Source organism: Thunnus maccoyii, chromosome 13 (assembly GCF_910596095.1).
Source record: "Thunnus maccoyii chromosome 13, fThuMac1.1, whole genome shotgun sequence".
Lineage (NCBI taxonomy): Eukaryota > Metazoa > Chordata > Actinopteri > Scombriformes > Scombridae > Thunnus > Thunnus maccoyii.
Window position 1 is genome coordinate 15,304,798 of NC_056545.1, and position 14,477 is coordinate 15,319,274.

Genomic DNA, 14,477 nt, shown 5'->3' on the forward strand with positions numbered 1-14,477 from the left:
TATGAAGACTTCAACCCTATCAAATGTATGCTAGTGCTGGTTGCCTTGGAGTTCTTAACTAGTTGAAGGAGGAGGACCACACACAGACTTCTTTATTTAAAAATCTCCTCCAGACATACAGAAATACTCTGCTTGGAACAATAATGTGGTTTTTATGGGCTTTTTCCACAAAAAAAGTATAATTACCACTTTAAAATCCTTAAAATGGCATCTACTCCTTCTCCCTCATTAAAAGTCTAGAATCAATAAATATGCAAATACAATTAATTCCAAAAGTTTATCTGTTGGACACAAGATGTCTCCTACGTCACTGAAAAGTTCATTCTCAGTGTTTGTGAGCTGGAGGCTTCAAGTTTCCACATCACACTTGTGTAAATTAAATATTAGACCAGGATTAGCTTCCAAAATAGTTGTGATGTCACTAATCACCCGCCACTTGAAATCAGATTTTCAGTGAGCGCAGAGAAACTTTCCACTTTCAGGAGATGAAAGTGAAAACAGCCTTTTAGTATCAAACTCTGCACATATTGAATCGAAGCCCAACGTTTTAACTCACACCTTCATCAGGGGCCAAACAGGAATACTGGGTTTAAAACAACCTTTTATACATTTCCAAACATCACAAGGCCTATAGCATCCTATCAGATCATCATCTGTGTCACCTGCATTGCCACCTGTGTTTGCTTTACACATTATTTTATTTTACATTATTATCTCAGTTTTATACACATATCGTCACTAATGATGTTTTTCCTTAGTTTTTTTTTGTTGTTGTTGTTGTTTTTTTGTTTTTTTTTTGGAAAAGTCAATATCACAGTGTACAAAACATTTTCAATACTTTTACACAAAACCCTTTTCCTGTTTTTTTTTTATATATCTGTGTATATGTATATGCACAGAAAGAGGAGTTAATAACAGCTGTATTTGTGGGACTTAAGTCAGTCCTCAGGTGAACTTCCAGTCCTCCATCTTCTCTTCCAGGAGGAGTATATATTTATATCCATATATACCCTTCCACGGATTCAGGTGTTATACATCTACACACATACATATCTGTATTCAATCACGTACCCACATGTATACAATCATTATACCTATGCGTATTTCTACTTCACTCTGTCAGCAATTTTCCTCACATATGCTCATCCCACACTTTATTAGGAATGTAACTATATATATTAAAACCAAGGGAGCTTACATTTCTACTATCCTCATCAAGAAGAGCAAAGGAGCTTGCATTGGAGTTATACATTTGATCAATTTATTCCAGTTTTTCCTTAGTTTAACAACTTTGTGAGGACATAAATAAATAGAGAAGAGCAAACATACAACAACAAGACAATGTTGCATTTATCTAATCTACTACATGTCGCCCTGACATGTAACATTTAGCTGTTTTCACTACTGAAAACTGTGGAAAGATCACTTAAAAGCAATCCACTTTCTGATTGCTATAATTTGATTAACATAGTAAAAGTTTCCATTGATCTCGGTCCAAAATACAGTCTCTAGGGGGGCATAGCAGCTGTTCCAGGCAGCCCCACCCCCCTTTCACTGGAAACAGAAACTATGGCTCCAGTCATGACAAATGTTACAACATAAGCAAAGAATGACAAAGAAATTTAAAAAATTTTGAACATTTTTCAAAAAAAAACTAAAACAAATGATTTAAACTTTAGTAATAGTGGTCAAATTGAAGTGTTTGGAGAAAGAACGGTCACAGAGAAAGAGAGAGAGAGACTGAAACATCATTGCACTTTCTGTTTCAGTATTACTTCTACACGGGTGTTCACACAGTACTGGTTCTGAAAGCTGCCTTGTTTCAGGCCAAACAGCCACAGCAGAGCCAGTGAAAGAAAATAACATCACAAGACACAGAGGAACTTTCAGAGTAACGCACGACCTCTAACGCAGCCAACAGAGAGTGAGAAGCTGAATATTTCTCTAAAACTATCATTCGAGGCTCCTTTCTTTCTATCTTTCTGTCTATATTTCTGTCTATCTGTTAGGTCAGTTGAAGCTGGTGGCAGCAGGAACACAGCAGCCCTACAGGCTTCCGCCGAGTTGATCTAATAGTCTCTGAGTAAACAGATCACACACACATCAAACGGCCTGCAGAGAGCTCTGCCAGACTGGCAAGGATGGGACAGGATCAGAGAGAAGAGAATGAAATGAAATACTGAGAGTGTGTTTGTGTGTAAGTGTGTGTGAGTTCTGGGGAATTTCCGAGCTTCGAGTGTGATTAGACGCCTGGTGAATTCTGTGAAAACCCCAAAGAGTCTTGTGTTTTGCTTTTCAACAGTGTTGTTATAATGAGTTTCATACAGTGCATGTGAGATAATATGCAAAACAAACAAGACATTCAAGAGATGTGAAAATGTATATTAAAAGAGCAGTAATGGGGAACTCCAATGATTTAGTTCTGCACTTTCTTAATGATGAGGGGCTTCTGAGAGGCAGAAATGGTAAAAACTGAAGCAGCAGTTGCCAAGATACCTCAATGCTGAGTCAAGCTTAGAAAACATTGGCTCCTACACTTCCCATAATGCAACTTGGTAACATCTTTCATCAGACTCCCGATGCATGGTGAATGCCCACATCTTTTGTTTTTCTGTAAAAAATTTGAAGTTTCCAAGCTCAGGCTGAGATAACTCCTGTGACATCACCAGGATGTGAGCATGGAGCTTGATTTTTGGGAAAAGTACGTAGCAAAATAATCTACGCTCAAAGGTCCACTTACCAACTTTCGGAGCTTTCAGCCACATCTCACCATCATGTCATGTATATGGGGGATTTCAGTTCAGCGTTGGTCTGATGTGAATGGCTTCTTTGTACCTGAGCCGGCACCATTTGAAAAACGAAGACTGTGAGACGCAGTTAAAAGCTTATAACGATAGAAACAATATAATATAATTAAAGGGGCATTCCACCGATTTTACACATGAAACCGAGTTTATTCTTCTTGAGGAGCACTACTCAACCTGTGAAACAGTTGTATAATGTCTTATGTTTAAAAGAAAAACTAAACCTGATAACGTGTAACTGAAAATTTAAACTCAACTTTTTAGCTTTCAGACTGCTCACAAGGGAGCTTGAGCAATATAAACTGGATTAAATTAAAACAAACTAAAAAAACAAATTTATAACAAAAAAATTTACAGGGGGTATGGTAATAATATTTTTTTATGATTGTTCAAATTTCAGTAACTTTTTTCATGATTTCTGATGAACACAGATATGACATTATTATATTATTATTATTGTATTACTACAGTTAGACCTGTGTGACTGTATGATCATCATCAACATCAGACAGTAGAGATGTTAAAGCAAAAAAATCATAAGTGACCCACGTTGCACCAGATTTAATCATATTTTTGAGTCTTGGGATGCTTGAATGTTTCCCTTTTTATTGTATTATCAGCATTGTGATTAGCTTCTTGCTGCTATGAAGCCAAGAGGAGACGACATAGGGCCCATTATACACCACATTATTATCAACAGGCTACCACGGGGAGGAGGAAGAGCTTTGTTGTACGCCTATTGATGGTTTTCATTTCCTTGAAAGTTTTCCATTTATAATTCTAAATACTGTAAAATAAATCAGTGGTATAATCCTGGGACGGCTCCTTTTGCATCTAATGCAGCGGCTCCCAAATTAGTTATTAAATGGGTTACAGGAACATACAGAATATATTTCAAATCATTTAAACCACAAGATGGTGAAACGATCTTTACCCACTACTAAAAGCAAAAATCAGTTTTAAATCTTAGCAAATGGGGTCCAGGGTCTAGTGAACTTCATTTTGGGGTCCTTGCACAAAAGTTTGTGATCTAGAGGACATTGATAGCACCTCAGGGGATTTTATAAAGATATGGTCACTTCTCTAAGTTCAGGGCATGAAGATGTCAATGAAAAAAACAACAACAAAGAAAAAAATACATAATTCAGTGTAAATAAGTAGTTTCACTGCCATCACAGACACAAAGCTTTAGCATGTCATTTGAACTGCATGAATCTGATTTATAAAACCATAAACCAAAAATTATAAATGATCCAATGGAACAACTGCAGCATAAGTTTCTGGGCGGTCAGCCGACAACACCAGACATTCTGTTAGTGACATGTTAATACTTTTACTATTTCTGCTTTCCTTCCCATTTGAGTAAACAAAATTATACTTCAGATGACTGAATATGAGATGAAGCAAGAAAAAAAGATTTGTTTTTTCAGTGCTTAGAGGTAGTTTTTCAAAAAAGTAATTTTTCTTCTGTGCAATTATTTATGGACAGGAAATGAAACCTGAATGCCTGTGGTAAATCAGAGGCGGACTTTTTAGTACGCTTTATAAAAACAAAAATAAATAAAATCAAGGCAAACTGGTCAATCCTTTTATTCTCTCAACAGGCAGAATAATACACATCATTCATTATAAATAGCTGCATTGTTATGTTCATCAGGCAGATGAATACAGTACAGTATGTTGTACTAAACAGAAGTTTGTAGAGCAACAGTAGTTAGCTTAGAGAATCTGCAGTTTAATTAAATAATCTTTACTGTAGGTCCACTTTCTAGCTTTTTCTGGAGCTTTAAATCACATTTCATGATCTTCTTCAGCAGTTTCTCTGTTTATCAGTCCATGATAACTTTCGACTGTCCATGAGGATTGTGAGATGCAGTTGAAAGCTCAGCAAAGAGGCAGTAAGTGGACCTTGAGTTAAGATAATTTTGTCAAACTATTGGGGGCGCCCTGGTGGCTTAATGGTTAAGGTCAATACCACAAAACCACAACATCTGGTTTGAGTCTGGCCAGCGGACATTTCTCAAATCCTAAACATGTTTCCTGTCTCTTCCTACATGGTGACTGTCACAAAAGTAATCTTATATTATATAATTATATATATATATAATCAAACTACTATTCCTTAAGTCAAGAATGATCATGCACAGTTTCCTGTTACTTTATACAAACATGAACCATGAACATTAAAAGCACCTAAACTGTAACATGATGTTCTGTATCTTTGTGTTATTGAACTCATAAAAGCATGTTTTGGAAAATTTGTAGCAGTCAAGATGATCTCCTCTCTTAGAAATCTCAAAATGGTTTTAAAATAACACAAAATACAGCAATGTGTTATGCATACAAATGCAGAGAAGAGGTTCCTAACATAGCCAACACTCTTTGCACAGACTGTACCTTTATGTTGCACAAATGTGCTATTTCAGCTATGAATAGAGCCTATTGTATTTACTTTTCCCTGTACCTGTACTCGCTATGTAAAATATCCAAAAGATAAAGAAAAGATCCAAGTTCATTCCGATCTTGTAAATAGTTTGACTAAACAATCCAGACTCTTCACCAGCTGAGAGATCTGTTGGATATGTAATTTCATCCGTAGCACTTTCAGGATTTCTTGTTCATGTTGGCATGAAAATCTCATACTTGTCCTTGGAAATAGTAGCTCCCAACTCAAGGTGCATTTACTAGGTTTATCAGGAGCTTTCAACCATATCACATGGTTTTTATTGTGCTTAACTGTTTTAGGCAACACAGACGAGAAGTCTGCAAGTCTGAGAAGCTTGAATGTCGACAAATCTATCTTCAACACAACTGAGGAAACTCCATCTGATGATGAAGACCACGTGATACAGTTGAAGGTTGCTAGCTGTCTAAAAAAGCTAGTAAGTAGTTTTGAGTTTTACCAATCCTAAAGATGGCTCCATAACGTTCACCCCACTTATGAACTAGTTCATTAGTCTAGATCAGTCCAGGTGAATCTGTTTTATAGCACATCATATGAGACCATTACTACAAATATTTGTCTCCACATACAAGAAAACAAATGCAGGAGTTAAGTGAAAACCCTGAATTTCAAAAACGTCGACAGTTCAAACAGCCTTCATTTTAGCTCATCCGCCATCATTTCTGACGCCATCATGGGGCTTTGAAACAATGCCATCAGATCAAAGGGTTGTGACGTTTTCTCATCACATGACACAATCACATTATCCATCAACCGAAGCACTTTGGAGTCACAAGATTTCCAGTTGACAACAGTTAAGTTTTTTTTTCTGGATCGAGAAATACTTTACAGTCCAAATCCGCTACTAGAAATAAATAAAAGAAGGCATTTCTGTAAGTCTTATTAGGATAATCAAAAGTCAGTGGTGGCTCTTTAGCACTTGCTGTTTCTGGAAGCGAACGCCCAACTCTCTCCTCGTATGTGTGTTTTAAAAAGCAGGATCTCAACGAGGCTTTAGGGCTTGAGCGAAAAGGGGAAAAAAGTGTCACCATCATCACCACCAGCTGCCCCACAGAGCTGTCCTCTGCTTTTATTCGGTCCAGCGGGGAGGCTTGTTGGCTCCATTCCCCGAAAAAAGATTCTTTCCGCTGGATTATGCAACAAAAGCCGCAGGAAGGGGAGATAATGAAATCGTCTGATGAAAGGGGCAATAGAGCATAGCACCAGTGGCCACTACCATGAGTCACTGAATAATGGTTTTATTAATTTACAAAAAATCCTACTGAGATTACTTTAATGAGATCTCCTTGGAGAAGTTCACATGGACAGCAAGTCCATTAACAGTTTAAATATACAGACAGTGATTAGCAGTGCTGTCAATGTTTTTGATTAGACAACAGAGCGCTGGTTTATGTGCCTTAAAGGTAGGATAAAGCTGTTACAGGGCGGACAAAAAGCAGCCATTTAAAAGTGTCTAATTCATGCTCTGAATCTTAAATCCTTGAGGTCTTGACTTTGTTTTTTTTTTACATTACGGAGGTAAAATCATCCCTGCTGTTGCTGCTGGAAAAAAAACAAAAAACAGTAAAGAGCAGTACCAGTGATCGGTACAACCCACATGCAACTCAAGAAAGCAGTCCATTCGTTTTCTACCAAGTTTAAATATTAACTAGTGTTTTCCACGGTTGCTTGGCGTCCGTATTACTTGGCAAACAAAAGCTGCCAGCAGCTGAGATCTTGGATGAAATCACCAATTAGCCTTAGTAGTCAATCCCCAAACAATACTGCAACACGTCCCGACTATCTACAATGTCGCTGACGCAGAACGACAGCAAAATTGGCCTTTGGATGACAACGCATTACTACAATTGTCTTTTGTGGTGCAAACAAACTGTTTTAGTTTAAGTTGATGCTTACTAGTTTTCCTCTTTGTTAATGCAAAGAGACCCTGCCTTTAGTATAAGGTCAGATGGATGGAGCAAAGGTAATAAATTACTTGGATGTGGCTATTTTCTGGCTCAAGGATTCAGCAGGAGATACAGTATATTTGATGTGCAGTTAAGAATTTGGATGTGCCACATCAGCTATATGATGACGTATAAGCTACAAACTTTAAGTGTTTTGGCTTTCAGTTGACCAGGTCATAGTTCAGTCTTGATCCTGTGCATCAGATCTCTCTGGTCCACCATGTCCGTCTGTCTGTTCCAGCGGTGATAAGCCAGCAGGGCGATGTTCTTGGCAGCCACTGAGCTCATCTCCATTGCGCTGCCGGCCCACTCGATGCCATTGAGGTAGTAGAGATTAGGGTGGAGCTCCACGGGCGGCAGTCCCTGGCTGCTGCCGTAACAAGGGTAGGCCTGCCACTCTGTCACTTGCACTGAGTAGTACGACCTAAAATTGGAACATTAAAAGAGGGAAATTCTTATTCTGCCTTTTTTTAAAAAAATCTATGATAGCGCATTATCATCAAGTTTAATAACTGTTGCATGGCTGTTGATGGATTAGTAAACATTTAGTTATAGAGATGGAAACGTGTCCTGTTGGTCCACCGCTTCATTCCAGACTGAAATATCTCAACAACTATTGGATGGGTTGCTGTGGATTTTTTTACTGACATTCATGATCCCCTGAGAATAAATCCTCATGACTGGTGATCCGTTGACTTTTCATCTAGCGCCACCTGCAAAATTCCACTTTGTCCAATATTTTTTGGGTTTATGACCAAATAACTGCAAAACTAATGACATTCCCACCAGCCTCAGCAGTACTGTGTGTTTAGTGCTATGCTAACATGCTAAACTTAGAGGGTGAACATGCTTAACATCACTACTTTTTACATTATATTCTTGATTTAAAAACATCAGCATGTTAGCATTGTCATTGTGTGCATGTTAGCAAGCTGACGTTAGCATTTAGCTCAAAGCAAAGTTCAGTCTCACAGAGCTGCTAGCAAAATGAACATAATGTCTGTAGAATAATTGTTTTTGTTGGTCAATTTTGAGAATCAGTTAAAGTCATTTTTTAAACAAAAATGCCAAAAAACAAATTCAGAAAAGTGAGTAGGCTTATATGATAGTAAATTGTATATTTTTTGGTTTAGTACAGATGGTCAGCTAAAAATTTTGAACATCTCAAATTTTGACGACATTTTTCATTGTTTTCTGACATTTTATGGATTAAATGATTAATCCAGAAATTTAGCAGAAGCCGATCAAGGGAATAATTATTAGTTGCAGGCCTGATCAAAACTATAAATATTAAATGCTTGGAAGGAAACAGCTGACCTGAAGAGCATTTTGAGCTGAGCCTTGTCCAGAGGTTGTGGCGAGAACACTTTATAGACTCCAGCCTCTTGCGGCTGCTTACGCCGGAAGCCCACCGAGATGTTGACGGGACAAACACTAGCCACGCTGTTGAAGAACAGATTGGGCGTCTCAGTTGTCAAGACGCTGGCAAAGGGGAATAGACGGGGGTCCGGGAAACCAAAGAAAGAGGTGTTGAGGTAACCGTGGACGATGGTTGCTACAGTGTTGTGATAGTTGCCGGTGAGCTGGTCAAAGGGAGGCGTGAAACCTTGGAACTCCACTCCAGATCTGACACTGGCCTGGAGCGGCGTCGCCAGGACTACAATGTCATACAGCTCCGATCCTGTTTCTGCTGCTGTGGTGAAGTTCAGCTGGTACTGGACCACCTCCCCTGTGGAGCAAATATACAAAGTCTATGTCAATGATTCAGATACAAATCCATCTGCGCAAGCTCAGTGATATCTACTAGCAGATATAATCTAGAAGCCCTTCTTTATTGTGTTTTCACAGTATTTTACAAACTGGGACATTTCAGGTACACATCATTAAACAGATGACAGCGTGGCACTACTGGAGCTTCAGACAACATCTGGGTGGAGTACCAGAGTAGACAGGGGAGATGGAGTTGACTTGCGCTTGCAGCAGGTTAGCATTGGCTATCTTCAGAAGGCCAGAACACACCAGCTTGTTGCCTCCTTCCACCGCCCACAGGTTGTTCTGGGCACCAGCTAAAGATACCGCGCCTGAAACAAACAAACGCACACACACACACACACACATATCAGATCATGGTCACTCTTGGGGACATTAAATAGACTTACATTCATTTCCTGCAGCCTTACCCCTAACTCTAACCACAAATCACTACTTGCCTAACCTCTTACCCTAGTCTCAACCAATGACTCAAAAATCTGCTTCTTCACCAATTGGGGACATGGCTCCCCAATTAACTGGTCTTAACTCTTGAAATTTGTCCCTAAAAATAGCCTATAACAGACCATACACACATACAAGTTCACTAACAACAGACAGTGCCAAGAGGTATAAACAATTATCAGCTGCCCACACACTTTCCTGGCTCCCACAGGCCATCCCTTCCTCTCACCTTGCTTTCCTCTCTTCTGTTCTCAACTCCTAGCTCCTCCCTTCCTCACCACTTCCCTTTTCCTTCCTCTTCCTTTGCTCTCTACTGACCCTACATCCTGCAGGGACGCTTATGTTCCGCTCATACCTGGCACGAATTTTCATTTCATTTCTCTCTCCCCTCTCTCTCCTACTCCTCGCTCCCTCTTTTTCAACTGCTCATGTCTTCTCACTCGTCTGACCTACGAAGGCAGGGATGCTGACGTTCTGTCCGTAGTTGACCCTCATGATGGGCGCGATGACCTCATCGATGAAGCGTTGCGACACACCCAGCTCCAGCAGCGAATCAGAGAGCGGCCTTCTGGTCATGTTGATAAAGCCACTCCCCCCGAGAGAGTCCAGCAGCTCCTCCACTGAACTGAAGGCGTAGCCGTGGGCCTGGTACTTATAGATCCTACAATATATACACACACACTTCATCAATTTAAATGTGTTTATTATCATTAAAAACATAAATAACTAAATTATTTTTTTTCCCTTTATTTTTAAATGTCCTTCCTGCTTGACCTTGATATGCAGACGTTTCTCTGCAGTTATAGGTGCATAATGAAAGTCTGATTTAGCATGGATGATTAAAACAAACTATGACAGAAAGAAACATACAGGAAGGAAAGAAAGACAAAGTGATGCAGAGATAAAATCATTTCCTGAGAGAGGAAATAGATGTCGGTGAAGGGGTAAAGTGCAAATCTGAGCCTGGTTCATGTTTCGAGCAGGAAGTGAGTCAAGATTATGTATCTGGGCCAAAAGTCTTGATGTGTTGGCCACATCTGACAGTTAAGACACCCTGATATCTAAAAACAGGACTACCTGATCAAAGATGAAGTGAAACTGCAATATCAATTTTGTGGTTTTATGCTCTATTATTTTGTTGTCGGGAGAATGAAAGCAGTTTTTGTTTATTTGAAATTTCAGGCAGATGGTTGCGCTTGAAAAGTCATACACAATGATTACGGCTGCAGATGTTTAACGAGTAGGAAAAAACAATAGCTCAGCATTTACCATTTGGCTGCAACATTAGAAAGCAGTGTTTTTCACCCTAGACCTGAAGTAATTGATTTTACAGCCTATTATTCACTTTGAGATGGAGTGAAAACAATGGTGGCAAGACAGAATAAACTGGAAATTACTTTACAAATAACACTACTTGCAAAACATGAAGACCAGGCAGACCAATCACATATCGTTTTGAAGAGGTGCAGGGATGCAAACTAAAGCTGGGCCTCTCTACAAACCTACAAAGATATGTCAACCAGGACAAAGGTATCATACTCTGACACAGCAGCATAAATCAGGCTTTAGTTGCACCACAGTTACATCATGTCAAGTTACTGGCATGTCAAGCCAAGCAGCTTCCATGAGACTAAAACACAAAAAGAGCATTAATATATTTGTAGCTCACCTCATGAATTTCTCCATGATTTCCTCCACCCACATCTGCAGGCGTATGAAGCTGATGCCGTAGCGCCACCATAGACGGAACAGGTCCAGCAGGTACCAGTCCGTCTCCTCCAGAATCACCTCCTCGCTGTTAAACACCGCTGTCTTCCCTGCCACACTGCGACGATACTTCAAACCTTGAACACCAGACATACACACACACACACAGGGAGGAATTTAATACTGAGGAGGATTTCAATGTACGAGTTTTTAGCAGCAGTCAAATAAAATGGACCTGTTTCTTTTTACTGAGGAAATCAAAGGAATAATGGACAGAAAAGTTACTTATTAAAGTATTTCTCATGGTTTCTGGTTACAATGCACCAGTTAAGACAGAACAAATATCAGCTGGGAACCTTTGTCGCATATCATCACCCACTTTGTCTCTAATAAAGGCAATAATGCAATAAAAAATAAACAATAGATTTCTGATATTTATATCTTATATATTCTGTAAAAGTTTCTGGGCTTTAATATCATGCTAAAAATGCATCATAACAACATGTAAAAAGTCAAGTTGTCTGACTGTCTAACACTGGATACTGGATGCAGATTCACTATGATTTGTATTCTAGTTAAAGAAACACATGTGGGGCTGCTTATTAAACCCAAACCTTCCTTAACTGATGACTGCTCTGCCTGGTCAGCTTACATCTGCTGGAGGCATGAAATAATCAAGCTCATACTTGCTTCACCACTTACTTCATTTCCTTTACACAGGATGTCCATAATATACAAAAAACATAATGCATTTCCACAAGAAAACCTTATTTCTTAGTTTTTAACCCTGAACAGATACTTGCAGGCTTGACTGGGACTCAGCTCTGTTGCTGTTATATGAGAGCTCTTGTTTTAACTCACTTTTGAAAAGTCTATTTAATATGCTTCCACACATCTTTGCAGTTAAAAGTGTGTGTGTGTGTGTGTGTGTGTGTGTGTGTGTGTGTGCATGTGTGTGTGTAAACCCACCGAGCTGTTTGACAAACTCCTGCATGTGGAGGTTGAGGGAGTGAATGATAGAACCTCCGGACTCATAGTCGTGGTGATTCACAGTTACGGTGGCAAGACGGCCTCCCACCTCACCCTTCTCAAACACGTCCACTTGGACCTCAGGGCCGAAGTGTTGGCGCAGGAAATGCGCAGTGGCGCTGCCTCCTATCCCCGCCCCGACCACCGCTGGAGCACAGAGGATCCAAGCCAGTGACAAGAGAGGAAGCGTTAGAGCAGAGTGTAGTTTGGAGGTGAAATAAGTCTCAGAAGCAATAAACATCAATAACACAGAATTATTTATATCATTGTGTGGTGTTTTCAGAGTCCAGAACTTACATAGACTCACTGCGAAAGATGCATGTCGCTCAAATGGATGAAAATAAACTAATTACAACTGAGTGTTTAAAAGGCAATAATACTATTTTGCTGCTTTTTTTTAAAAAGAAGAATATAGATGAGAAACAAAGGTGTCATTGAAGGAGAGTTTGGGTAGCTGCTGGTTCTGTGAGTATTTTTTTCCCACTTGAAATTCCACCGTAACGTTGACCTTTAACAGTATCCATAACATGACTCAACACAGAATGACGGGGTTCTCCTCTTTCAAGCTGACTTCACTGATGCAGGCAAGAGGTGGTGATTCATAACCTCCTGTAATACTCTTCAGGATTAATTGTTTATCATCTCTTTCAGGGTGGCAACTAACAATTATTTTCATTAACAATTAATCTGTCATTTGTTTTCTTGATGAATCATTTTGTCTAGAAAATGTCAACCAACAGCCCAAAACTCAAAGACATCATGTTTCCTATAATATATGACAGAGAAAAGCAGCAACTCCTCAAATCTGAGCAGCGAAAGTTTGGAATCTCTGCTTGAAAAATTACAATTAATCAATAATCAAATAGTGCCCTACCTAGTTGATCAATTAACTGTTTAATGTCTTCATATTGCAAGCTCCTGTCCTGGCCCTTGCATTGTGGAACAGACCCCCCTTTGATGTTAGGTTTGCCCCAACAATTGAAACTTTAACGTCTCACCTCAACAACAATTTGTCTTTATTTGCTTTCAGAATTACTCAGCATGTGTTGCTTGTTCTTACACTTCTGATTTTTATCCTTATCTTGAAAATTGTAAGCACTTTGGTCAATTTGTAGTGTGTTTTTAAATGTGATTTATAAGCAATGTGACTTAAAACTGTTACTTGACTTGGTTTAAAGTTGCTCATATTTATACCTTTGGCTTAATTATACTTCAATAAATAACATCAAAGGAGTTGTAGTGATTCAGCATAGTAGTTGAAGTTGTAGTGATGAAAAATAGGATATTTTAGAGAATTTTATGCCTTTTTATGTATGTGTTGGAGGGGAGCTGTTCAGTGTGAACAGGCGGACACATAGCTTAGGTGGAAACAGGATGGTGATGAGAGGGGCCCATAAATTAGAGCTACAACTCTGACTGCCATTGAATCACAATGTCATGTGAATTTATCTTCATATATTTCCTTCCCGCTGATGTTAGATAAAAGAGACAACAGTGGATCTCTTGTAAAATCGAGTAAAAATGACCTCCAATTATCTAGCTACCATACAAACAGCGAGCTAGCCAGCTAACCTGCAGATACAGTAACAATACACTCAGGAATAAATACATGTCTAATAGTAACGGTTTGCTAGGAGCTAGCTAATTAGCGCAGTACATGCAGGCAAACGGCTACATTGAAGGTCTGACGGAGATGTTTAACACTGTCTTGCCTATTTTAGAAGGCGGAGCTCCGTCGACATGAGCGGATCCCGCCGGCTCTCCCGCAGCCGACAGGACTGACAGCACGACGGCGAGCAGACGGAGCAGACAGCCGCCCATAGCGGCGACAGGAGCACAGACGAACAGGGGGAGGAGGATGCAGTCCGGCGGCGGCGGCTCAGCAGCTCACACGTCGCTGTAAATGAACGAGGCTACGTTTTAAAATAGCTCCGTGTGGCACACAAAGGATGGCTGCATGATGATGATGGTGGAGGTGGTGATGATGCAGATCGAGTGGTGATAACGGTCGCTAACGTCCACGTCCGGCAACATCACGTGACCTGAAAAACTGGCTCGCATCGACCAATCACAGACGCGCTAGCAGATGATGGACGTCTTTACGTACGCTCAGCAGCACGTCGTCCTCAGTGGAGCCTATCCAACTTATTAATAAGAAATGTGCACATAAAGCAAATATTAAGTTATTTTTCTATTTATTATTACTTTACCCTTTGTCCTGTTACCATGGTGACTGTATCAACAAATTGAAAGTAAAGTCATGTCCTTTAGGTTCTTCATTTAATTATGATGCCAAATTGTTTTGTTTTAATA

The 14,477-nt window shown here is 39.6% G+C and overlaps 1 protein-coding gene across 1 annotated transcript; it reads right to left on the reverse strand.

Moving 5' to 3' along the window:
* Positions 1-4,377: 4,377 nt before the first annotated feature.
* Positions 4,378-14,290, reverse strand: LOC121910730 (prenylcysteine oxidase-like). Its single transcript, XM_042432029.1, has 7 exons — positions 13,877-14,290; positions 12,105-12,311; positions 11,098-11,272; positions 9,878-10,089; positions 9,155-9,295; positions 8,532-8,943; positions 4,378-7,638 (listed from the first exon to the last, which is right to left on the reverse strand). The coding sequence occupies exons 1-7, from the start codon at positions 13,983-13,985 to the stop codon at positions 7,389-7,391; spliced, it is 1,506 nt and encodes a 501-aa protein (XP_042287963.1). The 5' UTR covers positions 13,986-14,290; the 3' UTR covers positions 4,378-7,388.
* Between the last annotated feature and the right edge of the window lie 187 nt (positions 14,291-14,477).